The 27,870-nt window shown below is 40.7% G+C and overlaps 2 protein-coding genes across 4 annotated transcripts; one reads left to right on the forward strand and one right to left on the reverse strand.

Moving 5' to 3' along the window:
- Window positions 1-210: 210 nt before the first annotated feature.
- popdc2 (popeye domain containing 2) lies at window positions 211-13,192 on the forward strand. 2 transcript variants are annotated; one of them, XM_047601874.1, is made up of 4 exons: window positions 211-1,138; window positions 5,529-5,637; window positions 7,375-7,933; window positions 12,017-13,192. In XM_047601874.1, the coding sequence occupies exons 1-3, from the start codon at window positions 645-647 to the stop codon at window positions 7,882-7,884; spliced, it is 1,113 nt and encodes a 370-aa protein (XP_047457830.1). In that variant the 5' UTR covers window positions 211-644; the 3' UTR covers window positions 7,885-7,933; window positions 12,017-13,192. The 2 variants fall into 2 exon arrangements, with proteins under 2 accessions (XP_047457830.1, XP_047457831.1); XM_047601875.1 differs by having other exon boundaries at window positions 7,375-7,792.
- A 1,066-nt stretch (window positions 13,193-14,258) lies between these two features.
- Window positions 14,259-27,717, reverse strand: pla1a (phospholipase A1 member A). Of its 2 annotated transcripts, none has more exons than XM_047602019.1 (11): window positions 27,279-27,717; window positions 24,905-25,121; window positions 23,590-23,767; window positions 22,450-22,558; window positions 20,010-20,111; window positions 18,804-18,896; window positions 18,524-18,688; window positions 17,177-17,266; window positions 16,966-17,071; window positions 15,496-15,648; window positions 14,259-14,624 (listed from the first exon to the last, which is right to left on the reverse strand). In XM_047602019.1, exons 1-11 carry the CDS (start codon window positions 27,346-27,348, stop codon window positions 14,537-14,539), a joined length of 1,371 nt encoding a protein of 456 aa, XP_047457975.1. In that variant the 5' UTR covers window positions 27,349-27,717; the 3' UTR covers window positions 14,259-14,536. The 2 variants fall into 2 exon arrangements, with proteins under 2 accessions (XP_047457975.1, XP_047457974.1); XM_047602018.1 differs by having other exon boundaries at window positions 18,524-18,706.
- Between the last annotated feature and the right edge of the window lie 153 nt (window positions 27,718-27,870).

Genomic DNA, 27,870 nt, shown 5'->3' on the forward strand with positions numbered 1-27,870 from the left:
TCCCCGTCCTCCCTTCTGTTTCCTGTCCCCCCCTCTCTTTCTCTTTCTGTTATGTTAAGTAGCAGGCCTGCTTTCTATCTGCCACTCTCTCCTCCTTGGGTTTCAATTCCAAACATGGTTATCCTTCTAGGGCTCTATCAACGCCCCCCCTCCCTCCCCGTCCTCAGCCACTCGTCCCCCTCCCTCCCTTATCCCCTCTCTTCCAGCTGTTGGCTCTTACAGTGCAGGGCCGGCGGCTCGGAGACATAGACGGAAGAGAAAGACGCAGCGAGAAGGACGACAGACAGGAAGAAGGGGAAAGACGGGGCGAAAAGCCAGAAGAAGGAGGAAAGGAAAGGGACGCATGATGAGAGGAGAAGGAGGAGAAGACCCCCATTCCAGCTGTGTTTCTATTACAAATAGAGCCGTGAGAACTTTTTCACATTGAAGAATTTTCCACTGCTCGCCAAGGGAACAAACATTTACCTCTGACATTTTTTTTTTTTTTTTTTTTTTTTTTTTTTTACTGAGTATCACATGTTTATTTTTGATCAGGCTGCAGCAGCTCCGACCGTCTAGTTGTAAGCTCCAAAAATAGCACCAAAAGTTTTTTTTCGAGCCGGATAAGAAAAGCCTCGCTTTAAAGCTCGGGAGTTTTAAAAAACATGAGCGCGGAAAACACGACTCTGTTGGACAGTTTGTTCTTCCCCCCTCTCTGCGATGGCTGGACCAACAACACAGAAGGAGCAATCTACCACTTGGGCCACACCTTCCTGTTCCTGGGCTACATGGGGGGCAGCGGGGCCTACGGGTGCCTCTTCATCTTCGGCTTCCTGTCGCCGGCCTTCCTCTGCCTCACGCTGTGGGGCTGGCTGACCATGTGCGGCCTGGACGTCTTCACCTGGAACCTGCTCCTGCTGCTGGCCTGCCTGCTCCAGATCTGCCACCTGCTCTACCGGCTGCACCAGGAGGGCATTCGCAGCGAGGAGCTGACCTCGCTGTACCAGGCCGTCTACCTGCCGCTGGGCGTGCCCGTCCACGTGTTCAAGGAGATCGCCAGGGCCTTCGAGAACAAGGTGGTGGAGCTGAAGGCGGGACAGACGTACGCCGTGGAGGGCAAGACGCCCATCGACCAGCTCTCCTTTCTGCTGTCTGGAAGGTGGGAAGTGTGTGTGCACGTCTAGAAACCTACCACCAACCGTCTCTAGAGCCACAAACTACAGTAAAAGAAGTAGTAGGAAAGCTTTGAATGCGTTTCTTAAACATGCAATAACTAGCAACAAGCTATAAACACAATCACATGAAAGTACTTGTAATATTCACTCTTCTTTAAGCTCTGTTTTTGGTCTCCTCCGCTCCCGGATCACATGCGTTTGGACCTCAAGTCACATTCAGCTGTTTGGTGCAGCTGTTGCAGCAGAAAGGGCACCAATGAGAGTCTCACGAGAAAGAAACAAACCGCTAAATTTGTGGCGTTAAGAACCAAAACAGTTAGCTTAAAGATGCCACAACGTTTGGTGGAGGGCAAGACGCCCATCGACCAGCTCTCCTTTCTGCTGTCTGGAAGGTGGGAAGTGTGTGTGCACGTCTAGAAACCTACCACCAACCGTCTCTAGAGCCACAAACTACAGTAAAAGAAGTAGCAGTAGTAGGAAATCAAAGCTTTGAACACGTTTCTTAAACGTGCAATAACTAGCAACAAGCTATAAACACAATCACATGAAAGTACTTGTAATATTCACCCTTCTTTAAGCTCTGTTTTTGGTCTCCTCCGCTCCCGGATCACATGCATTTGGACTTGAAGTCACATTCAGCTGTTTGGTGCAGCTGTTGCAGCCGAAAGGGCACCAATGAGAGTCTCACGAGAATGAAGCAAACCGCTAAATTTGTGGCGTTAAGAACCAAAACATTTAGCTTAAAGATGCTGCGACGTTCGGTTGAGTTGAGGGCAAGACGCCCATGGACCAGCTCTCCTTTCTGAAACATACCCCCACCAGCTGTCTCTACAACCAACACACTACAGTAAAAGGAGCAGCAGGAAAAGTTTGAAAATGTTTCTTAAACATGCAGTAACTAGCAACAAGCTATAAATACGGCGTCTCATATTACAACACGCTCGGCACGATCACTCAGTGCGTTTACGTGCACAGATTAATGGAGCTATGCTCTGAATTCAACTTTCTGAATGTGGTTCTCGTCCCAGTTTACGTATGACGGAAAAAAACATGTCCTCCTCCTCCTCCTCCACACTAGGTGGTGATATGTGTCTTGTCAGCGGGTTAATACGGCCCCCGGTCAGGTTGACCTATTACGTCATATGGTAAACTAGAGTCGTTCATGCAGCAGACCGGGCATTTCAAACAACAACCAGATGGATAATACTTCAGTTTTTTAAATATTGTACTTAATGTGTCGCTACTTATGGTGCAGATAAGATGGCGCTATCCCTCAGGTGGTTCTTCTACTGGCTCTGTTTACCTTCTTCTTCTGTGACTGACTTTCTTGGATGTTTTTGTTCCAGTTAAAACTCTGATTAAGGCACATACATGGCGAAGAGAATTTATTAGTCAGATAAGGAGAACTCTGATTTTAGTCGGAGTAACGTGTTTACATGCGCTTAACTTGTCCAGTTAAAGTCGGATTAAGACAATAATTTGTTTTTTTTCACATACACGAAACGAACTGATTTACTGTTGAAAGTATCTCTAATAGTCACTCTTTTTTAAGCTCTGTTTTTGGTCTCCTCCGCTCCTGGATCACATGCATTTGTATCTTTAACTGCAGATTTGTCTTTCAGATAATCATATTTGGTCGTTTGGTGCAGCTGTTGCAGCAGAAAGGGCAAAACCCAAAACAATTAGCTTAAAGATGCTACGACGGTCAGTTGAGGTCAATCTGGGAACCCATTGGCTATCTTTTGATGATTTAGCTTCTGCTAATGTTGCAGGGCTTCCAGTGTAGTCTTATTGTTCAGAGTCTGCTTAGCAACTTGAGACAGGAGAACAGATTTACAGGACGTTGCTCGCGGCATTTACTTGATGTTTTGACCTCAAAAGGTGATTTGCGTGGAAGCAACTCAGACTACACACAGAAACTAAAAAAAGGCTTTGGCGCTCGGTTTTATTTATTCCCGACAATATCTGAAGATGTGTGTTTATACAGATTAAACCGAGAGAGACCGTTGTCAGGGAGTTTGTTTCTATAAGGACACGCTTCTCACTAACATAATCATTGGATTCATTGTTAACATAAATAAGCTGATTGCACTTGCTTTGATGACAAGTAGAAAATGTAAAAAGTGCAGAAGTATCATCAACAAAAGTTCTCAGTATCTTGACAGAAACTTCGAGTTTAAGATGTTGCATTTTTTGCACTTAAGTGTTGAAAGCAGACGTACTTATTTTGCAATGTGCCACCTTTCAACACATGCAATCAGGTCAAGGCTTTGTAGGCTTTGTTTTCTGTGTGAGATCCTCATCCACAACGTCTAAAAGCTACTTCAGTAGTTTGTGTTACAGTATAGGGGCTTGTAGATACTATTTTCTCTGCTTTCTTTATCTGCGAGGAACAGATATTCACTATTTGGAAGTGAGACCGATTCTTGTCCCTCTCAGGCTGTTGGCAGCATGTCGCCGTCACAGGAAATGTATTCTCTTCGTCCAAACATCCTCAAAGCATTGGAGTTGCATTAGATCTCACAGTCCTGGAACCCGGCGCGGTGAGAAATGTTGTAAACAGAGTATTTTTGTGACTGTGACTCACCAGCGTGCCGTCCGCTCGCACTCGTCTGCCAGCTGGTTGAATGATGTGTTCGTACTCGCGGTGGGACGGTTTGAGCCGATGCCGATTGTCTTACGTTAAATGAAACGTCGGCCACGGTGCCGACAGGGGGACGACTTTAGAACGACAATTTTAGTGGTGACACGACCAAATGGTGTTACATGACTGAAAGTATGCGGATACTGAAACGTGACACCATGAGTGTAAAGTATAAATCTGTAGCTCAGATTTAAGAACCTGCTCAGATTCAGCTGCAAACCAGAACCTCAGAATACAGGATGTGATGTGTCCACACACTTTTATTCATATACTACAAGTACAAATGAGCACAGTCCAAGCTGTGTGGTGACATTTTTACTACGTGGCTCCCTGGTGGAAACACATTCATCGCTACCTTAGAAGGTAATTAACACAATAACTGCTAATTAAAACACATTGTTTTTTAGAGTCTAGATAAAACTACTCTTAAACCTGCCACAATAACATATTCTGTATTGAACTGACTCACAAATAGTTCTTAACTTCATATTCCCTCTAACACTTATACAGATTTAATTTATGTTCTTCTTCATTCTTATTCTTAATTGTCAGAAACTGTTTTAATGTGCTACAACTCGGACGTAAGTGCAATACATGACCAAAAGTATGTGGACACCTAAACTTGCATTATCTTTTAGTTTTTTGGGGACATGTCTAAACTATTCTAAGAAGATTTTTATTTATTTATTTATCGCTAGACTAAGATCCTAGTTTTGTAGATCTATTTCCAATCCATGAACATGGCTGTAAAAAGGATACGTCCTTTATTTGTTTAGTTCATGCACCGAAAAGCTCCCATACCAGAAATGCTGTGACATTTTATGCACAGGGCTCTCCAGTGGAAGTCCCTCTGGGCTGGTGTAATTAATACAACCACGCAGAAAAATAGCTTCCAATGAACATCCATTGATTTAACTTGTCTAAATAAAGGATGCTAGTAGCTCTAACCTGTCACAACATCTCAGCACTGAACAGACTTTTTAAAAGCTTTGAGTCAAATGTCCAGTGTCAGTTTATACTGACTTTAGTCCAATGTTTTGCACAAATTCATGCTGCTGTTGCTTTGTTTATTTATATTTCCACTTAATTTATCCTTTATTTTATTTACCTTTATTCTTATCTATATTGTTTTATTTAATATCTATATATTATAGTTACTATGGGAAATAATCTGGGACCCGAGTGCATAATTTCGTTCCATCTCATGCTTCTGTATGGTTGCGATTGACAAATAAAAAAACCTTGAATCCTTTATTAAATCCTCAGAATGTGTTACTTTAAACTTTAGTTATCTGATGCAGAGAGTCTGGAGATTTTTTAAGAGACTTCCTTGTTTTCTGTGCACGTCAGGTGACTGAAACAAAGCAGAACGTCTGCAGCACTTACACGACAACATTTATCTTTCACCGAAAGAAGAATAAAATAGAAATGTTTGATCTAACCCAATGAAGACGTCATGTTTAGTGCACTGGATTATCTCACTCTGCACCACTTTCAAATAAAGCTTCCGTCTGGAGGAGGAATGTCCTTAGAGTTTAAAATTAAGCTCCCAGCGTATAGAAATAATTTTGGCAGAAGAGAGGAAACCTCAAGGTACTTTGCAGTCGTTCTCTAGTTTGCTTTGCAGAGACACTGGCCCTTCAAAGTGACCTCCAGCTCTCTCTGCTCACATTAACACATCTTAATCCCCCGTCTCCCTTTTTAACCCTGCATATCTGCCTTTCTCTCAGGATCAGCGTGTGTTTGGAGGGTCAGTTCCTGCACTACATCCACCGCCACCAGTTCCTCGACTCTCCTGAGTGGGAGTCTCTCAGACCAAACGAAGAGGGAAAGTTCCAGGTACGAATCCTCAGCTTGCACCTCACTCCAGGAGACACTGATGTAGTTTCAGCTTGCAGTTTAGGTAAAGTGGATGTGGGGTTCAAAGTCCAAAATGAAGTGCCGACAGGTTGTCTTTTGTCGCATGCGATCGGACTCAACATCTGACATATAAGCCGAACAGGGAAAGTAGTTGTCCTCTTGTCTTTCACATATCTGGTTACTTTTAGTTCCGTAAGAATGGAAACAAAAGGTTTAGGTTCGGTCAAGTTCTGGCTGGATGTTCAGATCCTAAGAAGGTTTCAAAAAGGACTGGTGTGGTGAACAAACAGAAGCAGCGATGCAGAAAGCAATAATTTATCACCAGAACGTCATTAAAGAACTACCAGCAACAAAAGGCCAACTGCGATGTTGCATTAGATTGTGTCTGACCCACTTGAACACACTTCAAAGACGATGGCTAGGACTAGCTAGGAAACTAGCTGGGTGCATTACAGACAGAAGAGCTACAGACAAAGTCACTTTGGTGTTGGTTTATATTAGTTTCAGAGTGTGTTTGGCTAAATTTCTTCGATGTGAAAGGGTCGACCTGGCAATCAATCTAGGATTTTATCGATGTGAACAGTAATGCCGCATCAACCCGCTAATGTACACAATGACGTTAACGCACCTGCCTGACTCATTCTGATTTTGTGTCTGGACGTCCTGTCAGACTGTGTCACTGTAGAAGCTCCAGGGCTGCGAGCAGCTCAAAAACAGAGCAAAGTTTTGGTCTACTCCCATAAGAGACTGCTCTTTATTTATTTATTTATTCATTCCTTACATGAAAGTGGACAACAGAATTTGTACATAACTGAACACTATATCTTGAAACCAACACCTCCATGATTGGAAAGGAGCAGCAAGAAGTAAATGTTTCTCTGAAGGGCAGAGATTTTTGTCCACTTTGTCAATCAAACAATCAAATGTGTTGTTACAGGATCACTGGTGGAATAGGTTAACTAGCCCTACGTCATGTTCGGGAAATCGCACTGAGGAATCTTGATGTGAACTGCGCATGTGTTTATATACAGCTTCTATAGCGACATGGCACTTTTGTATCGATTATGGCAGCGCACTGGTAAAACCGTGAGATCTGTGAGCTGCTCTGCATCTGTGGAGAAGAAGAGATTCACTGCACTTAAATGTGTAATGTTGACATTGTCAACACAATGACATATGAGAGGGCGGAAAAATACAGGCATGCAGCTCTCACAGCGGGAGGTCAGATCTGGAAAATCCCGGGTCAACCCAGTATTTTTGATGTGAAAGGGATGAACAGCCAGTCTAGTCTAAAAAGCTGCCATCAGACCTCCAGCTAGTTGCAAAAGCACAAAAACTAGGGTCACAGACACTGACGGTCCAACAGCAAATAACCGACTCTCAGCTTGACTGTCAAGGCCCATTTCAGTTCTTCTTCTTAAACTCCCTTTTAGATTACCATGACCTGGATGACCGAGAACCTTCATAGCCACCAAAGATTCCTAAGACCCAATTATACTATATAACTATCATTAATAACAAAGAAGAGCATCCATTCTTACACATGAGGCACTTTCTACAAAATTCTACCTCAATCAGACTCTTATCCTGAGTCTGTGTTGACCTGATCTCTCAAACAAACTCATAAATGCTTGGCTATACACTGCTACTAGAGGTCAAAGACTCCTAAGATCTCATTTAATGCACTGATTAAAGTTTTTCGTTCACGCTCCACAGGTGACCCTGACAGCAGAAGAAGACTCCCGCTACGTCTCATGGCGTCGCCGCCGCCTCTACATGCTGATCTCTAAGGAACGCTACATCGCACGCATCTTCTCCGTCATGCTGGGATACGACATCGCCGAGAAGCTCTACAACCTCAACAACAAGCTCTACGTGAAGAGCGGCGTGCTGCTGGACATCCGCCTGCCGAGCCTCTACCACGTGCTGGCCCCCTCCTCGCAGAGCAGCGAGGGCGGCAGCGGTAGCGATGGCGGCATGCCCAGGGAGCAACAAACTGAACCGGTGCCGGCCTACCAGTCGTCTGACCCAGCTCAATCTCAACAGGGACCAAGGAAGACCGCGCTGGACGAACCCCACGCCCCCCAGCATGACCGTTCCCACCCTTGGGCATCAGACCCGGAGCTGCCCTCTGGTGAGGACTCCACCAGCCTGGTCCTGGAGGACTTTACTGATGTGGCGGGCTCCTTAATGGATTATGGCAGTGAGAGGGATTATTTGAGGTAGAGGGGCAGGGTTCTGGAGCTAACACACTGGGTCACCACTTAAGCTACATGTAAGTACCTCACCCGGGTGGAGAGTCGCATGGGGGTGGTGTGTATGCATGTGCAAGGATTGCGGTGCACAGATCTTACTAACCTTGGCCTTGTGGTGCAATGAAGGGCTGAATTAATATTTTTCCAACATTCATTTACAGATTTATGACAATATTGCAAATGTATGAGTAGAACATTACTACAGCGACCAGGCATAACATTATGACCACCTTCCTAAGGGAGCGTGCAGGTCTCTCTTGTGCCTCCAGAACAGCTGTGATTCATCAGAGAATGGCTTTGAATTTGAATTTGGGCTTTGGAGATGGAGTTTCCTCATCCCACAGATACTTGATCAGTTTGGGATCTAGTGAATTTGGAGGCGAGGTCAACACCTTGTCCTGTTCTTCATGTTTTTTTTATTTTTTTGTGTCTGTGTCAGGCTGCATCCTGCTTGGGATGGCTGTTGCCATCAAGGAGTGTCATTTTTATGGGGTGGGGGTGTTTGATCTGGTCTTTGTGGATGGTAACAAGTAACATCCACACGAATGATTGCCAGGTCCAAAATATGTTTGGTGTATGTACAGTCCTTAGTAACTTTTCTGTTCTACCTTAATTTTAGTATCCCTTGTCACCCTTTCAGAGGAATTTCTGTTATTTTTAGGTATGATTTTTAATGCATGGTGTTTAACTTGGCTCCATCACTACATGAAAGAACACATGACTACACAGCTAGTTTGCAATAGTCAAATTCAAGATGGTCAAAGTTCTTTCTTGCAATTAGAAATAGGACAAACTATCTCAGCATTATCTGCTTGTTCTGAAACTTCAAACTAAGAATTGCTCTTTATTATTATTTGTGTAAACCTCTACAATCCAGCGACAAATAGGCAAGTTTTTACCTTTATTTATACATGCCAAATGGACTTTGTTCTTAAATAACTGTGGATTGTCTTACGTGTAATTAATTGGACCAAGGTTTTTGTAGACTTTTGTAGATGTGGTCAAATTTTATGTACCTTTTCTGTTTTTGGCTCTTATTTATCTTCTCACGGTGTAGCTGCTTGCTTTTTAAAAAATAAAAACACGTTTCATTGGGAGAATGACTTCAGGCTGCAAAAACTGTTTTTTTAGCGCAGATATTGACATTGAATGACCTTTTCATCTTTATCTGGATTATTATCCTGATTTCCAACCATACTTTAAATTAGAATTCCCTCGTTGCCAGCTGCTCAGCATTAGTGTTTGTTTTGTCTCCACAGCTCTCCAGCTTACAGTCGTATTTGGTACAGTAGCAGTAAAAGTTAAATTTGTCCTCATTAAAAAAAAAACAAAAAACAGCTTATCTGTAAATTAACAGAGTGTTGGCTTATATTTGTTTCAGACTGTTTTTGGCTAAATTTTCCCCCATGTTCAGCGAATTGTGTCGTTTCTGTATTGCAACTGATAGAAGAGCAGTGGTGATGTCAGCCGGGGCAGCAGCTGTGTTCTTATCTGAGGAGGATTAGAGCTTGTAAATTTAGGGAATGTCGAAAAAACTCAGTGCCATGCTAATCCAGTGTGACCACTGTTTGGGTTTCTGTGAACTCATCTGATCCCACCCGACCTCGTCCCTGGTTCCTGGTCCCTTCGTGCCCATCTCAAAAAAAAAAAATAAATAATAATAAAAAAAAAACTCGTCCAATCACAGGTGGAGAGTCACATGTCAAAGCTGGACAGGGGGGTCGGTATCGGCTTTGGGTTGCAGGGCAGCTGTGGAGTAGCGGGTCAAATCTGCCCCGCGCCAGTAACGCAGCTTCATACCACACAGGCCAACGACTCCAAACCCAGCGTGTACAGCTTTTCACAAAATTCTGCACAATTCTGTTCTGTACTGAGCCACAACTTCATCTCAGTTTTGGGCATGAGAATAAAAGCTCTCTCTCTTTCTCTCATGCATGTGATATTCTTTGCATTTCTGGGTGTAAGCGTGTGGGTCGCCAACAAAATGTCAGAATTGCAAAAGGGATTTGCAGCAGGACATATTTCAAAAATTAGAAACACGTGAAACAGCTGTCTGGTTTTAACCTCCGCCATTTACAATTAAGCTGGATTTATTGTTGTGACTCCCTCTATGCTGTAGGTGTGCTGCAAGGTAGCTGATACGTCCAAAAACTAGTTCCTTTTTAGGTTTACATCAGGTTACGGCCTAGGGCACGTAGCTATTCAAAGACATTACTTCCAGAGTGCCTGCTGCTATATTTCTGCCCGATTAGTTTTTCTACATTGACCGTCATGACGGTGCAACCGCATCAATTGTTGGTTGTGATCCATATTTATTGCCTTTAACTTTATATTGCCCCTTAAAATCTGCAAAGCGTCGGCCCCAAATTAACCCGAAGCCTTCAAAAGTACAGCTTTCTTATATATATCTTATATATGTATGTTAGCTCAGGGCTCTCAAGTTTTTGAATTTACCTTAGAGTGCACAGTCCTGCACAGTTTCTAGACTGTAATAAGCAACTATTTTAAACAACAACAATAATAATAATAACAATAATAATAAATTAAGTGATTACCAGATCGCGGACTTCCGCTTGCTGTTCTTCTTCGACGACTGCAGATATTCGCGCATTTCCGGAAGGCGTGGTTAGGGCGCTCCTATTTCACCTGACAACGACACGTACTATTTTCTGATTGGCTGATTGGTCGCTAATATTTTCTGATTGAAGCGGATCAGTCTTGCCTTCGCTTCGTCAATTAATAGATTAGTAATCTCTTTTAAAGTCTGAGTGCGGTGAGTTTTATCATTTTTTAAACTTATTGCCCTGGTTAGCTTGTTTTGTATGGTAGCCCGTTGCTAATCTTTGAAACGGACGCACCGTTATGTGTAATTTTGTTCATAGTTGCAATTTTAGGCAGTTAAATCTTCTGTATCCCGTTCTCTAATAATGAAAATAACGCAGCCTTTATTTGAAGTTCTGTTTATGTTTTTAGTGGCAGGTCTTAATTCACCCCTTCTTCTCTGTTTACACTTTCGGACACAAAGATGGCGGCGCTTAAACAGCAGTGACGTCACACTGTCTCCATGACTACCCTGCCCCGTCGCGTACCTACAGCACAGATTTAACACAGAACCATAAATCTAGCTTAACAACAACATAAGGCCACTCTCCGAGAGCCGCTGCAGTTGTGTAAACCAAGCTTCTAAAGATGAAGTGCCACTTTCCAGAGCTGCCATTTGCAGCGGCGTTCAACAGCTGATATTTAGCATGTATTAGTAGTCCTGTGCACTGCAAAACATACATTCAACAGCTGATATTTAGCATGCAGAAGTATTCCTGTGCACTGCAAAACATACATTCAACAGAGCAGGCAGCACCTGTGGACACTCATAGACCAGAGACATCCTTTATGTACGTGCAGATACATTGCACACTGAATTTCATCTGAAATTATGCTTGTATTTGAAGTTCATTCATGCACTCACCTTGTGGTGATGCAGAAAACTTCCATTACACAGAAAACAATGCACATTAGTGACCTACTATAAGGACTGATTGAAGAAAACACCGCCACCTACAGGAACCCCAGTGAAAAACATTAGTTCTGGAAAATTCCTGCTGCAGAATGAGATTTTTTTCCGGTGTCCTCCAGCACCAATGCAAGTTGGTTTGTTGTGTGTGCGTCGCATCTTTGCTTCTGATCTTTTGTTTTTGTGATGTGCCTTGTTTTGAATCTGAGTTTTTGCTCAGTTTTTGCACCGCCTGTTTGCGCCACTGTTTGTCCTGTAAACGCACGGAAGCTGTGCAAACAGATATTTTGATTTGTGGCATATTTGTATCAGGAAATGAGGAAACAAAGGTGAATAAACTCGCCGGCGCTTGCCTGGTGAAAACTAGAGGACACAAGGAGGTTTCCAGATACAAGGCGATTTATTAAACAAGGAGGATGATGGTAGGTAAAAAAACAATCAAACATGAGGACAGGAAGTAAAACTAACTGAAAGACATGGAGGCAACGGATTAAAAAACAGTGAGGATGGTCCTGTCGTCCGTGCATCGTGTTATCAGGATGTCGGTTTACGGTCACACCTCTAACCGAAGCTCTGCTGTCATGTCCTGCAGGAGACGACAGTGACGAGAATCTACCGCCTCGATTCAAGAGGGGCAGAGCTCCACTGGCTCCCACCGACACCCCCAAACTGTGAGAACACGTCTGTCCTGGAAACGCCACGTTATCGACAGTATAGCAGCATGAAAAGTGTCAGATGTCACGTTCTACGACCCCGTCTCTCCTCTCTCCTCTTCACAGCTCAGAATTAAGAATATGAACTCCTCCTCCTCCTCATTTAAGTGACAGTTTGATTCATAAGACAAACAGTATTAATATATATTCTATATTTTAAAGCCAAATTTTATTTAGGTATTTATGCCATAACTGACATTTAATTTAATGAGTTAACAACAAAGAGCTCTGTCCAGTTAATTAAAGGTGGCATATTAACATCAAATCCTAATTTAAATCCCTGTTACATTAACGTATTATCCCCCATTAGAGAACTGAGGAACGAGACAAACTTCACTGTGTTACTTACCAGCACATTCAACGTCTGAAATGTTAAGATTTTAAAACTAATTTTTATGTCACTGAAACTAATGAATTTGCTCTAATTCATCTCGCTTGTATTTGATGTTTTCAAACTGCCATCGACTTGATTTTCATGTGTTACATTTTTTTTTTGTTGTTGTTTGTGTCACAGACGCCCGTCGTGCTCACGTTAGAGAGAGTGTTTATTTAAGGATATGACACCTTTTTTTTGTTTTTTTTTTTGAGGATCAGACTGAATTTATAAAATGATGTGGAAGTGCTTTAAATGAACACATTGGTATCACTTAATTATTTATCCTTTTAAGATAGGGAAATTATTTAATTTTTCATTCTTTAGGAAATTACTTTACAATTTTTTTTTTGAACTAATAGATAAATAAATAAATAAATAAAATAAAATAAAAGCCATTGTGGATTTTTTTTCCCTTTTCTCTCAATGCACCATAACAAAGAATAATAATAATAATAAATCCTCTTTATGCTCACTTGCCAAAACATAAGGTAAACTAGCGAAAACAACCACAGTCCTGCACTAAATCGCCCTTTGTTGACTATTAATAATATTCAGCTGGTGTAGAAAAAAAAATGCCAAAAAGGTTATAACGAACTTGTGTGCTCATTTTGATGGATGTAGTTTGTGCTGCTGTTAAACCTGATTAAATTAAACACCAAAGCGTTTCCTGTTATTTAGCCTGTAGCCCACTGATTATTATTAATAGAGGGCATGTGTGTGACGTCACAGCGAGCTGAGGTCTCCATGGTTACGGTCACTGAGCGGTAAAAAAGTGACGGTTGAACATGGAGATTAGCAGCATTAGCTTGAATCATAGGATTTAATAGCGTCTAAATTTTAATATTACAAAAAAAAAGGGTGAAGAGCTGTTGTGACTGAACCAACAGATGTGAAAAGCAGTCAGAGATATATTTTTACAGATATCTACCAAAGAAAAGAAGTAAATTTTCATACCTTAAGTTACGTTCTGGAGGTCTGTCAGATAAGTTTGCTGATGAAAAACAATAAACTGAATATTTGTGCTCAGTCCTCATTATCCTTTTAACGCTACAGTATTATATAGCTAACGTTACTTCTCAGTGAAGCTCTTAGCGTTAGCATCTTTTATTTAGCTACATTTATCATAACTGAAATTACCTAAAAACCAACTTAAACTAACTGAAACTGAGGCTAATCCACTTTTCCAAATCCACACTAGTTCGTTTGGATCATTGTCGAGTCCTATTGTCCTTAATTTGATCTGATTATCCACATTTTTCCCGGTGTCTCTGTACTTAATGATACGTTTCACCGTGTTTTTATCGCTCAGGGGGGCGTGTCCCTGGACGGAAGTGACGTCACTGTATACCCTCTATAGAAACGCGTGTCTGTGAAACTAATATTTTGTGCACACATGGACACTGTGAAATGTGTTATCGGGCTGTTGTTGATTTAGAGCAATGAGATTAAAAATAAGGGATAAATGTTGTCTTTAGCCTCTAGAACTATACTTTAAATGATTTACGCATTAACCAAAAAAATAATAATTAACATAATAATAGTAGTAAAATAATAAGAGCCAGGGAGAAGCCATTTGCTTTAGCTCCCCCTACTCCTCCCCTATTTCCATGAGGAAATAAAAAAAAAAAACTTCACCTCAGCTGCCAAGTTTGCATACCGCTACATCTTCTTTTCACAACCACAGCAACAAAAAAAATCTCTTCAATGCTCAAACTATGAGAACATACAAAACAAAACCAGATGAGAATGGGAATAGGTTTGACTTTATAACCACTTCTGAGAGGTAGCAGTGAGCTAAGAGGCAAAACTAAATGACAGAGTCTGACAAAAACAAATAAAAAAAATAATATATTTCTTCACAGTTCACTCACAAAGTTGAAAAATGAGCATGTTATCTAATCGACAATGGTTCTCTGTCTCTGCACACTGATGTTTAGCTGATTATTGTTCCCTAATGTAAAGTGAGATGGAAAAAATGTGAAACCTACTCCATGCAACGGATTTTTTTTTTTTTTTTTTGTCTTCAGAAGCCGCAAACGTTCACAAAGTCATGTGACCACGCAGTTCGTCGTCTGACGTAAAAGTGGTTCACACAAATCGGCTCTTCGTGCCTGGAATACAAAAACACAAGAAGTAAATTTAAACTTTAAAAAAAGAAGAAGAAGAAAATAAAGAATGAATATTGGTCAGAGGACGTAAAAACAATGGAACAGGTCCACAGGGTTTCATGTAGAGCGTCTCGTTGTTGTTTAAAGGATTATTTTTGTGTATTTTCATGTTAACTAATCAGAAAGTTTAAAGAACCTAGAAACGAGACCAACATCCAAACCCACAATTTCTTTTTTGATCTGGAGTCGCTCCACTGAGAACTGATTATGCCTTGAATAATATCTGGACGTAATCATACACGTCAGCTGTGGAGTTGAATTTTCTTTTACAACAAAATGGCTCTGATTGGTTGTAGGATCATCCAGTTGTGTGCAGAGGTACATACAGGTATTTCCCTGTATCAGCTAAAACACATAATTAAACCCAAAAGGAGAATTACCAGGTTCATGTTCTGATAAGAGTTAAGTCTATGAGGCTATGGTGAAATATATCAATATATAATTAGGGACTTTTGAAGTTCATGGTGTATATCCTGCATATTTATTATAAGTAAAGAAATATATGATTTTTATATTCATTATGATCATGTCTTTATAAAATCCATCATTTTTATTTATGGAAACAATCACTTATTAATAAAAACAATTAGATATCACTAAAATGTCAACTAAATGAACAGTAACCACCTTCTAATTAGCTAAACAGTAATGAAATTAGCTTTTTTTTTATTTGAGGCAGCCATGTTGGTTTTAACTCTCAACCATGTTAAACTCAAAAAGTCACGTAACTATATATTGACCCAGATGAGATGTTTGAGTCTTAGTGTAGAAACAGAACAACGTTTATCCGCTCTGTAAACTGGGTAAACTCTACCTGGCTGAGGGGAACTCGGAGACACAAACAGACTTGACGTGGATCTCTCCCTGTCTGTAGAACGCTCCCGTGTTCTTCAGGCTGATGGTGTTGATCTTACACAAAGCCACGTGGTGAATCATCACCTTCCTGTATACGGTCGTACCCGTGTGACTGCAACACACGCACACACACACGCAGTGAAGACACGACGGATAATCAACGTACATCACAGCGGACAGTTGCTACATTCAGAGTTTATTACCTGGATTTAACAGAACTGCAGCAGATCTGTTTGCTTTACCTCTTTAAATCTCAAACCAGAACGTACAGCATGTATACGCTGATACGCAGGCATTTTCCTCTCTCAGTGTTTCCTTTTGCACCTGGCTGGAAACATACACATCTCCTTCTAAAATAGAATCTGCCTACTCACCTTTTCTGGGAAGAATATGCGCAGAAAATTACATACAAGCTGCGTTGGAGCCTGTTACACAGGGCTGAATATAGGGAGCAGAAAAAAAATTCTGACTTTTGCTCTACTTAAACTTCTGGTTGGATGCAAGAGTTTAGATTTTGCTGTAATTGATTGAAATTGAAGTTTTACAAGGACTAAATAAAGCCTTAACTGGAATGTGTTTGCAGAACTGCTGTTATCAGTGTTTCCATTAGTATCATCACTGTCACTTCATCCTCCCTTTGTTTTTCTTATTTTAACTTGTGCATTCACTCTGTCAGTAACTCCTGCCTGCTTATCTATGCAACCATCCAATCACAGAGTCATGCCGCAGCAACGCAGTGCAGGGTTTAATCTTCGCTCCAGACATCAGGATAGAGGGAAAAATACGACATCTGTGGTGCAACGCAAATTATAATACGACTTTGGTTCTGCAGAGAGCGGTTGGACCTCACAGAAAGGCGACTCAATACGAACCAACCAAGAGGCTAGTAGACTACAACAGCAGAAGAACGTTTAATCTGAGGCTGCATTGGGCTCAGATTCAGTGAAAAGAAACAAAAAAAAACCTTCATTAAACTTTCATTCGTATCCGTTCATGCAGCCTCGCTTGTGTCAAAACATCCTGGCCTCAGACGAGGTTGTAATGGTGCGAGGAAATGCTTTCCTGACACACTTCTGGACCCTTAGTAGCTAATAAATCACAGTTTAAGCTGAGTATTATTGCTGACCGTGTGCACCCCCTTTATGGGTTATTATTCTGCTTCCTGCCGGATAATGCACCAGGTCACAAACGCAGCAGTGGGTTCCGTGGAATTTAGTCACCAGATATGAATCAAGAACAAGAGATTTACAACATGCGCAAGGGACGAATCTGCAGAAATCGTGCAAAGTGGCCACGAACTAAATGAGGCCACGAATACGCTTTATCCTGCATGCACATATTTTCAGGGGATGATTTTGTGCAGGACAGTGGGTCGGGCCTCCACATGCTCCACATTAAACAGAGGGATCTGTGGATGTGCAGCACTTACAGCCTGAGCGTCTGCTTTGTTTCCTGGTCCTCGGTCCTCAGTGTCACCTCCAGCTCGGCGCTCTTATCCAGGGGAAAAACCTCCAGCATCAGCAGGATGTGATGAGCTGAGCAGAGGAACGTCAGAGCAGTTATGAAAAAGGGAAAGTTATTGGGTTTAAAAAAAAAAAGGATACAATTGCGTATAATTTCTAAATAAGAGAGGAGCTCACCGCAAAAAGGTGGTGAAGACGTTGTGAGGAGGAAAAGTCTTTTCTCTCTTGGGATCGGAGAAACGGTTATGCCACTGTTTTTTGATAAACCTGAAACACACACACACACACACACACACACACACACACTTACGTCACAGGTCATGTGCACTAAGTGTGTGGCCTGTATCGGCCTGTGTTGGAGAATCACGGGGTCGTAACGATAAGAAGCTGCCAAAAGCAGCCGTGTGACGAGTCCAGTGTCAGATCTACAGGCGACACTGAGGCTCAGCAGAAAACAAGTTTAACACTTATTAACTATTTTTACTCTTTTCCTCTCTCCCTCTTCGGTCTGATGGATGGAAAGGTCCATTACAGTGACTTCAAAGCTTCCAGACTAAAGAACTATCAGGAACAACGGTCTGAGCCTTTAATCTGAGCGTCATGACCGACTGGATCCACAGGAAAACCTTAAAAAACCGAATGAAATGAGAACCGTGACTGCTTTTCGCTGTTCGACTAAATTAAATAAATATATCTATTCATGGCGCAGGTTTTAAAAGCATCTTCTCTTCACAGTTAACGCCTAAACTCTTTCCTATCTAAGCTTTAAGTGTAAATTAGCTGCTTTCCTGCACTTTTATCTTAATTATCTGGAGTATTTTCCAGGGACTTTATTACTATTTGAAGATGCTGATTTGGACGGATATTCGTTGTCTTCAATGCAAAGCAAATTAAAGTCTCAGAGGTTAAATGGTGAGAATTTGCTTTTTACATGCTGTTCCAATGGTTTTGACTCCCTTACAGTGTTCTGAACTTTTAGTACCTAAACCTTGTGCAGAGTTTCTAAGCAAACATGCAAACGTTAAAAATGTTGTTCCCAGTTTAAACTGTTTTTTTTGTTGTTGTTGTTGTTTGTAAGTATTATCCCCTGCTTTAAAAATGTGAACATTTGCAGCTATTTAATGGTGCCGTGTAGATGATAGGATTGGAAAAATACTCACCAACTACAAAATACATTCTTCAATGCTTTTTGCTCAGAGTTAATTGGTAAATTAATCTTTTAACCATTAGCCCCAATGAAGCTTGTGTCATATAAAATTATTTATAGTTACAATAAATTAAAATAAAGCTGAGGATGAAGAATGTTCAGTCACCAGTTAAATTAAATTATTGAGATGTTTACTTTAGAAGTGCTTCATTATAAATATTGTTGGATTAGTATATGGTGCATAAGTATTAGTATTAATAGTCTTTGTCTCCTTCAGGTCCATGTTAATATATATTTTTTTAATTGTAAGCACCAGAGTATTAGTTGATGCTTCAGTTACTCAGTATTAAGCCACACAGACACCAGCAGGTTACTACCTATCACTGGACACGTCCCTTGAAACACGTCACAGCTCATGCACTGTCCCTCCAGGAAGTCGTCGTACGTGGGGCACGGGATCCCCACCAACGGGCACGAGCCGTTCAGCGCGCTCATGTAGACGTGCAGCGCCCTCATGTGGTCGCAGATCACGTAGCCATACACTGGGAAGTACACAAGAACTGACAGCACACGAGAGCCACATGTGTGGGGAGCGTCACAGCCGGAGAGGATTCAGGAATCTGCGCGTGTGCAGGTTTCAGCCGGGGCAGCACTTACTTGAGGCAAACCTGGAGCGGGTGCATCCGGTCTGGTCCTTCCCTCCGTTCAGAAAGAAGTCCACGTGACCCACGGGGATGGAGATGCCAAAGTCTGATGATGCACAAAGAAAAACCTCATTAATAGAGTTTGTAAAAATGTAAAAAAAAGCAAGAGGGGAAAACACACGACCACAGTGCTTCCTTTTTTACAGTATTTATAGGTACAATCTGCTTGTTCATGCAAAGTTGTTCATGCAACCTACAACAAAAGAGCCCTAAGTATAACCTTACTTTGTGCATGGATACATACATGCACTATATGCACCTACCTGCCAGTTTATTAGGTACACTAGTGTAAATGAATGCTGCACTAAATCTTACCCTCCTGTAATGTTATAATGAAAATAATAATTCAGTACTAGGGTCAGTATATAACTGAGTCCATGGGATACACCTTGCATGCATTTTTATTAAAAGTAAAAAAATAATGTTTTTTATGTTCCCTATGATCATGTCTTTACAAAATCTATGATTATTTATTACGGAAACAATCACTTATTAATAAAAGAAGTGACCAGATATCACTAAAATGTCAACTAAATCAAATGACCTGCTCCAAGGTTTGTTCTTGCTCCTCTTTATTAGAGATTTAATATAAAGAAGTGTGGATTTATCACATGTCAACAGTTACTACAATATATTTATAAATAACTTCCAATCAACTCAATTGTATATATAATATTTAGAAGAATCTTAACGTAAAAATGCTATGTGGTGATTGGTTATAGAGGTGGCAGTTATAAACTGACCCACTACTAGAAACCACAAACACAGCACAGCTCTCTGTTACTTTAAATACATGCAGAAGTTGATGCAAGGACAGTCAGGTGGGTGTCCTCGCTGTTTGCTACATGTCTGCCTCAGCTCCACTCAAACTGCACCGTCTGAGCTTTTGTTTGCTTTGCATTTTTAATTTCTAAAAGGTATGTGGGATCAGTAGGACCTAAGACGTATAACAAACCAAGCACCATCTTTGAACGGGAAGTGGTAGTTTAAAAACTGTACTTGATAATTAACGGCGTTGTAGCTCGTTGCTGTTGATAACCCTTCGCTAGGTGGCAGCCTAAAACATCCACTACTGAGGACAACGGGTTTAAATGAAGCAGAATAAGCTCCAATAAAACCTAAAACTTAACGTCCTCATATGAGGACGAAGTTGTCTCACAGTCAGAGTCCGTGTGGATGGCGTCCACAAACATGGCGTCAGAGGGGTCCAGCCGGTCGTAGGTGTCCGCTCCTTTAAACATGGGTCCTGCAGGATCAAGGGCTGGACGACAAAGAGGAGAACTTATTAAAAAACTGTGGCCGTGTAGAAAAGCACAGACAAGTGAGTAGTTTACAGTGTTTAAACTTCATAAGCAGTTTTATTTGAGGAGTTCTGTTTTTCTTAGGTTTTTTATGTTGCAGCTACACTCGGTCCCATAAATAAAGTCTCTCTGTGGCTGGATATTTTTATACAGTGTGGATTTGTAAGACACGTAAAGAATCCAAAAATAATTATTAAATGACTTCACCATCCTCACTGTAGCTTTCTTGACTCTTATTTCCTGTCACCTCTTTTTAATTTGACCGACTGTCAGCACATTTCGAGGGGAAATAGACTCTAGCGTTACTTGTCATGGAAATAAAACGTCTGTGAAGGTTCTCAGTCATCCAGGTCATGGCGTATTTGTGCATCCTGCATCTCAGGTATGAAAGCGTGCGTGGTGGTGCTATCTGAAAGATTAATCTGAAGAATTCCTTCCAGTGTGCACCACCCACAGAAAAGCCGAGCAGTGATGAGTTGCCTTAGTTTTCGGTCAGTTTTTAATCGTCTAAAAGAAAAAAGTCAGTGAACTTTCTCCTTTTTAAATCTTGAAGATGTAAATTTATCAGCACTTTGGAGACACACGCTGTTGTTTTTCTAAATCTACTCCTGTTGTTCCAGTCTGTGAAGCGTCCACGTCCACACCGAACCCACACGAGCCGCCCCACTCAGACAGAACAGACCCGATATAAACAAGCGAACAGTGGCGTGTTGTGTTGAGGGTGGTGCGTTGCGGGATGAGGGGGGGCTCAGCCTCTCCACACAGCTTCACACTGTCTCTTATCAAAGTGCCGTTGTCCTTTAAAGAGCCTCTCCAATCACCGACGGTCACACTGAGGCTCTGTTAGAGACTCCACGGAGACGCCCAGACCTCCGACGTCTGCGCCGCTGCCAACGCTGCTTCACAATCCACCAACAATACTGCACAGCTCAGCTTTATTCCTTCAACCAGTGAATGAACGGGGGCTTTATACGACAAATTCAACCTTTTGCAGCAGCTGCCTCCTCCGTCGTTGATAATATATCGTATGTGTAGATATATATAGAAAATATTTTTCTGGAAAAAGTTTTTCTGCCAGAAAATGTTCAAGAGCCTCTGCTTAGAGGTACAGCAACACCACATTTTTCCAAAATGTCATCTCTTATTGCTTTTGCAAACTGAATAAGGGTGAATATAATGTGGTGGAACCCTTTACATCTGGAGGGGTGCACAGATTCTTCCCAGTGGAGGGTTAAAGCTGAATCCAGGGGGAGGGTCGTGGGCTAAAATGTTAATTTTGCAGTAGATTAATTTAGATGTGGATATATATGTAGCATGCATGTGCAAAATAAACACTATCACATATTTTTTTTTTTTTTTTTAAATTAACAAAACTGGTTATTGTGTTTCGCATTTATGTTCAACAAACTAGTGACTATCTATCTGGCTTCTTTAAATAAGAAAAATAATTGAAGCACTCTGAAATATTTGAATACAGACATGGATCATTACTAGGCCTTGAGCTTATATCTTCAAATACAAAGACATTTAGTGGAATAAACAAAGTAAAACGGGACAAAACTTGCCCCCGTTAATCACACAGACTTCAATCATACAACATACAGCGGTGGAATCGACCTTGCTAAAAAAGATAATCGTTTTCACAACTTCTTTTAAAACTTTTGTCTGTGTGTCACTGACTAACACGCTCCACCTGCTTCGTCTCACTCGCTGCTGGTCTTCTTCACCTCACAGGATTTGAGCTCGCAGGAGCTCAACAGCGCCCCCTCTACCATTAATGCATCACAACGTTATTATCTGGTCAGGAGTGGAACTGCAGGCCTTATCAGTGATAGAGCATTATTCTGTGATAGAGAAAAATATTTGAGCCCTTCGACTTTTCTGCGATCTTTCTGCGATATATTGGAACATATCAAAGGCATCAAAGTCAGTAACTAGTAGATACAACTTTGGTTGCAGTTTGAGTCTCAGTTAGACTTCCTCTGTAACCTTACTAGATGCTGTTATTTGAATTTTAGAAAACTAGTTCGCTTGGTTGGTCACTTTAAAAGGGAAGAACACGTATCCAGTCACTTATTTAATATATTTTTAATGTAGATCTGACTCCAGGGCTGCAACATAAACTACAAAAAGTATATATATATTTTTTTCATTAAAAAGAAGGTGATTAAGCACAAACCAAAGACACTTGCAGCCATTACCAGCAGAGGTACAGAAGGCTGTAGCATTGACAGTGCTGGTGTTTATTTTAGTATATTTTTGTTGCTGTATGATGATGTGGAGACGATGGGGACTCACCTGTGATTCTCCCAATCCTTCCTTCGAACAGAGTCCCAACAAACCCAGCGACGTGAGCCCCCAGACTGACCCCGATGAAGTGGAAAGACTCAAGTTCGCATCCATGTGTCTGTCAGATAAGTTGGATAAGATTATTTTTAACGTTTTCCATATTTGTTCGTTTTACCATGAAGACTGTTATTCACATTTATCTCTCTCTTCCTGTTTCTACAGTCGCTTGGTATTTCCAGTTCATCCTATTATCAGATTTGGCAATAATCTCCTTCAGCCAATCATCGCTGTTAAACTTTAAATATAATCTCCCTGGTTCCCATCGTCTGATTTCACTTCAGAACTGCTGCAGAACTCCTTCGAGTCCACCCCATATAGTTCTAATCTGGTCTAATAGCCAAATAATCACATTTCCATTATTGTGCATGTCATTAAACTAAATATTCATTTAAATAAACTCTCCTAATCACTGCCCTTCACACTTTACTAATCTTTACTATTAAGTAGCTGTAGCAGCTTGAAACTCAAACTCATAGCGATAGGAAGAACAACAATAGGATATCACACAACAAATCAATTTTGAATTCATGCTGCAAACTTCCCAAATTCAAAGGTTCTTGGTTTGGTATAACCACAGCAAATTCCTTTAAAACACAATTATCAGGTTGAACTCATCATTCCCTGTACTAACAGAAATACATTCATTAATTATTCATCTAAGCTGTAAATAAAGCTGTTGCATAAATGCTGAAACTGAAACCTTAAAATTTTATGAATTACATCATGATGGCCTTTCCCACAGTTTAGATGAATAATTAATCATAAATTAATAATAATGATTTAATATTAAGGGATAACAGTTTGTTCTATTCTTATTCCCTAATACATTTAAAATTTAGATATTTCTAAGTTCTAAGAAGTTTTTTATTTACTTACCCTTTACTTCTTTTAGCATTTTAATATTTTAACTGAGACTTATTTATCATATTTAAGTCTGTAACAGATCAGAGCGTATGTCAAAATGAAAATTAACTTTTCTTTGTCACAGATCTCTTTACGCAAAGAGTTTTCGATCACACTGAGGTTGTAAATCCTCAGTTCACAGTGAAATCAGGTGTCACTTCGGCCGTTCTGTGAGGTTTCCCTCACCTGCAGCTGATTGATGAGGACCGAGATCTGCAGAGCCACCTCTTTGTAATTCTCCACCACCAGGTTGTATGCGAAGGAGGCGCCGTAGACCCAGTCCACCACCACCACGTTCACATCCTGAGCCCTGAGGAGGGCCTCGGCCAGCTTCGTCACCCAGGACGGTTTACTGCCCACGGCCCTGAGGGGCGGGGGGGCAGGGGGTGGGATCATGGAGGGGTTGAAGGAAACAAGAAGGAACAGAGAAAGACGTGACTCTTTAAAGATGGTCGACAGTGTGAGGATGGACCAACATGCAGGAGTAAATTTAAAAAATAGTAAAAAGCACTTTGCACGTCTCTGTAATTAGTGTCATTATAGCCTCAATTAAAGGCAATTACTGGTGCTCAAGTCTCCTTCTGCAGAACTGAATTACAAAACCACACACAATAACTATTTAAAGGGGGAAAAGCACAGTATAGGTATTAAAGTCATTAAAAACCTGTGTGAATGGAAACACTAAACAACCGAACAAGTTATTTCCAGACAAACGTGGTTCGTAAAATGGGATCAGGGAATGAAGGCTCTTTGAAAACCTTTCATTTCTGCAGAAGAACATGATAACGCGTTCATTTCAGCAAATTCATTCCGCAGGGACAAAAATGGACAAGGTGCAAAACCTCATCAAATCTTACGGTTGTAACTTCTTTATTTATGCTTAAAAACTTTTCTAGTTTGATGTGATGCACAGATTTAACAAATTCTATCAATTACAACATAAAATACTCATTTGACGACATTGGGATTTCATTGTTTGCAATTCTGCTTTTGCTCAGCCACGTGTCATATGTTCTTACACATTTGTGACTTTCTTTAACATATAGTGAATAATCCCCATGTCCACATATGAGGACATTTTCTTCTTTCCACAAACTACCTCCTTCTACTACTACCTTTTTATTCTTTTTAGGTTCTAATACTGACAAATACCTTGGATAAATTAAAAATGCATAACAAACAAAAGCTTAGATCTCAGGAGGATAAAAGTTTTTATTGTCACGGACCTCTTGCAATTACACCACAGACCATTAGGGGTCTGTGGTCCTAATATATTAGACATTTCTTGAGAAATGTTTTCAATAAAATGCATCTTGTAGATTTAAATCTTGGGCTTAAAGCAAAGACTGTTTCACTCCTTTATCTTTGATTTGTGGCTTCATCCTTGCTGGTGCATGAAGTTACATCTGAGCGTCACCCGCACCAAACTGATGAGAAGATATAAATAGAGTTTATAGATTGTGTGAGTGATTCCGGGTCCTTTAAAGCGTCCACCCCTCACCTGTACCCGTGAATGACGACCTTCGTGGGACGGGACTCGTTGAAGAAGGATTTCCTCTTGGCGAGAGACTCCTGGTTGAACCTCTGCGCACAGTCCGGGTTCTGCCTGGTCAGCAGCAGGTACTGGACCTGCAGCTTGGTTCTCTGCCGGTACTGCGTCCATGTGGTGCTGTTGAGCTCGGCGCAGCGGTGACCGTCCTCATCCGTTTCCTGTAAACCTGGCGCAGAAGGACACAGGTGTCTCACTAACCAGGCCTCAGTGCATCACAAATACCTGCTCATGCTCACGTTAAATCCTCTTTGTAAGTTTAAAACAGAATGTAAAGTAATAGACAGATTGTTGCAGCAAATTCAGTTTTACTCTTCTACTGAGACATTTCCCTACAGAAAGAATGCTTTCATTTATTTTCTTAATAGCTTATTCCAGCACAGGGAACACATTACTGTCGTCACTCCGTTGGCTTCCAGTTCGTTTTAGAATCGATTTTTTTAACTTCTGTTGTTGACATTAATGGCCTGACTGCCTCCTGCTTGTCAGAGGTTTTAACTTTCAGTGATCATGGCAGAGCTCTGTGTTCTTTGGTTCAGCTTCTGTTAGTATCTCAGGGTCCAGGTATAAACAGTGGGGTGTTGTTTTGCTGTCACTGTTCCCAGACTGTGGAACAAACTTCCCCCTGACGTTCATTCACACCAATACTAATCTTTCTGAATCAAAACTGAAGACCCACTTATTTAGATTAGCGTTCAGCTCTGACTCTCCAGCAAGTAGTCGTGCTACGTTAAATAATCACAGTGCACAAGTTTTTTTCTATTTGACTGAATCATCTTCACAAACATATTTAAAAATATAAAAAGAGGAAGGAAACACTGTGGATTTATCTGAATAGAATTCAGGACTTAACTTGAATTATTAAAACTAACTTCAAAGTTCATGTGATTGCATAGTCCAAATATCAGAATCCAGCTCGTTGGACTATAACATGTGAGTTGTGTCATAAGGTTGTATTAAAGTTGTGTAGTGTTAACTGCTACTTTCAATCTATATAGTTTCTGTTTGCAAATTATCTGGAACTATATCATCAAAAATATAAAAGATTCAAAAGATACAGCAGATAAAACAGGAAGTAAATAGAATATTTATCTGCGTAGAATCCAGGATTTAACTAACTAAATAAAACAAATCTGATTGTAGAGTCCAGATCATGTCACTAAAATTTGTTATTTGAGTTGTGCAGTTTTAACTAATCACAGTCCCGTAATATCTGTTTGCAAATTATCAGGAACTATTGCATGAAAAATACCCAGAAAGTGCAGATAGCAGATAAAATTATAAAAAAGTAAACACATATGAACAAGTCTTCAACTTTGCACTTTTGAAACCATTTAATCTGAAATTACAGAATTCGTCTATTTGCACAGTCACATTTCTGCATTCAGACGTGTAATTATATTAGACAGGTAATTATATGTAAATGTGTCTGAATCAACTTTACAAGAGAAAATAAATAAATAAACCAGGAAGTAAATGCATTTATTTGCATAGAATGATTGAATAGAATGAATGAGAATGATAGATTTAATTTTGCAGTTTTCAAGCTTCCTACAGAACTCATCTGTTAATTCAATCCAGTCAGAGTAGAATTTGTTATTGCAGATGTTCTGACACGAGAGCTGTCTGATAAGTCCAGATGTGCAGTTTTAGTCTCTGTTTGCAAAGTATCATGAACTATTGCATGAAAAATACCCAGAAAGTGCAATAGCAGATAAAAAATGGAAGTAAACACATATGAGTCAGTATTCAACTTTGCTTTTTTGTGGTCAACTAATCTGAAATTGCAGAATTCGTGTATTTGTACAGTCACATTTGTGCAGTTAGACATGTTATTATATGCAAATGTGTCCGAATTAACTTTATAAGAGAAAAAACTATATAAAACTGGGATATAAAACTGAGTAAACAGTATTTATTTGCATAGAATCCAGGATTTAACTTTGAAGCTAAATACAAAAACCCGTCTGTTAATACAACCCAAATCATGTCAGAAGTCAGTCAGAGTATAATTTGTTATTGTAGGTGACATGTGAGTTGTCTGATAAAGCTGTATTACAATTGTGCAGTTGTTAATAGTCACAGTATTTGTGTTCTGTCCTCGTCTTTCCTGTTTTGTTGTTTATCTGCGTGTGAACCTGTTTTCTTGAGGCCAACAAAAGTGAATCTGAAACTACAAAATTAGTCCATGTGCTAACTATTTATAAAAAACTGTGACATATGAATTACAGAAAGTAGTGTTAAAGTGATCTCTCTTGTTTCTGTTTGACTGACTCTTTTTGTTTGCGAACATACATTTGTAATAATGTCAGAATCACCCACTCACCCGCCACCAGTGATGATGTGATGTAGATGAACCAAACACAGAGGAGGACGGTTCTGTGCGTCCACGGCATTTTCTGTCGTTTCTGTAGCTGCTCGGGAGCTTCAGTTGGTGCTTAGCGCTGCTCAGCTGCTCAGATCGGTGGATGCAGATCAGCTTTTAGCTTGAGTAAATCCCGGCTCTGTGTGTGTGTCTGCGTTGTGCGCTGTAACCAAACCTCAGCTCAGTTAACTGACTCACAACAGCACATAAATACTTCTTCCTGAATGCACCCACAACCTCTCCCTTACACCATGTACTCAGCCCTCACTCTCATTTATTTATTATTTTCTATTTTATTTTCTATTCTATTCTTTATTTTTTTTGTTTTTTTTTCACCAGACTGGGTTGTGTACTGAGCCAACAAGTGGTTGGAGGTCTTTGCCTGGTGGTGAATCATGACCTAATTTGTTTTCAATGGTTGTTTGTTTGAAGCGCTGGACTCTGGCCGGGCTGCTTTACGGTTTGTGAAGGGAGGGGGGGGCTAATCGTTCTGTCTGAGAGAGGGAGCTTAAATACTGGAGAAAGTGAGCAGAGATCACCCCGGGAAATTAGG

Source organism: Mugil cephalus, chromosome 12 (assembly GCF_022458985.1).
Source record: "Mugil cephalus isolate CIBA_MC_2020 chromosome 12, CIBA_Mcephalus_1.1, whole genome shotgun sequence".
Classification (NCBI taxonomy): domain Eukaryota; kingdom Metazoa; phylum Chordata; class Actinopteri; order Mugiliformes; family Mugilidae; genus Mugil; species Mugil cephalus.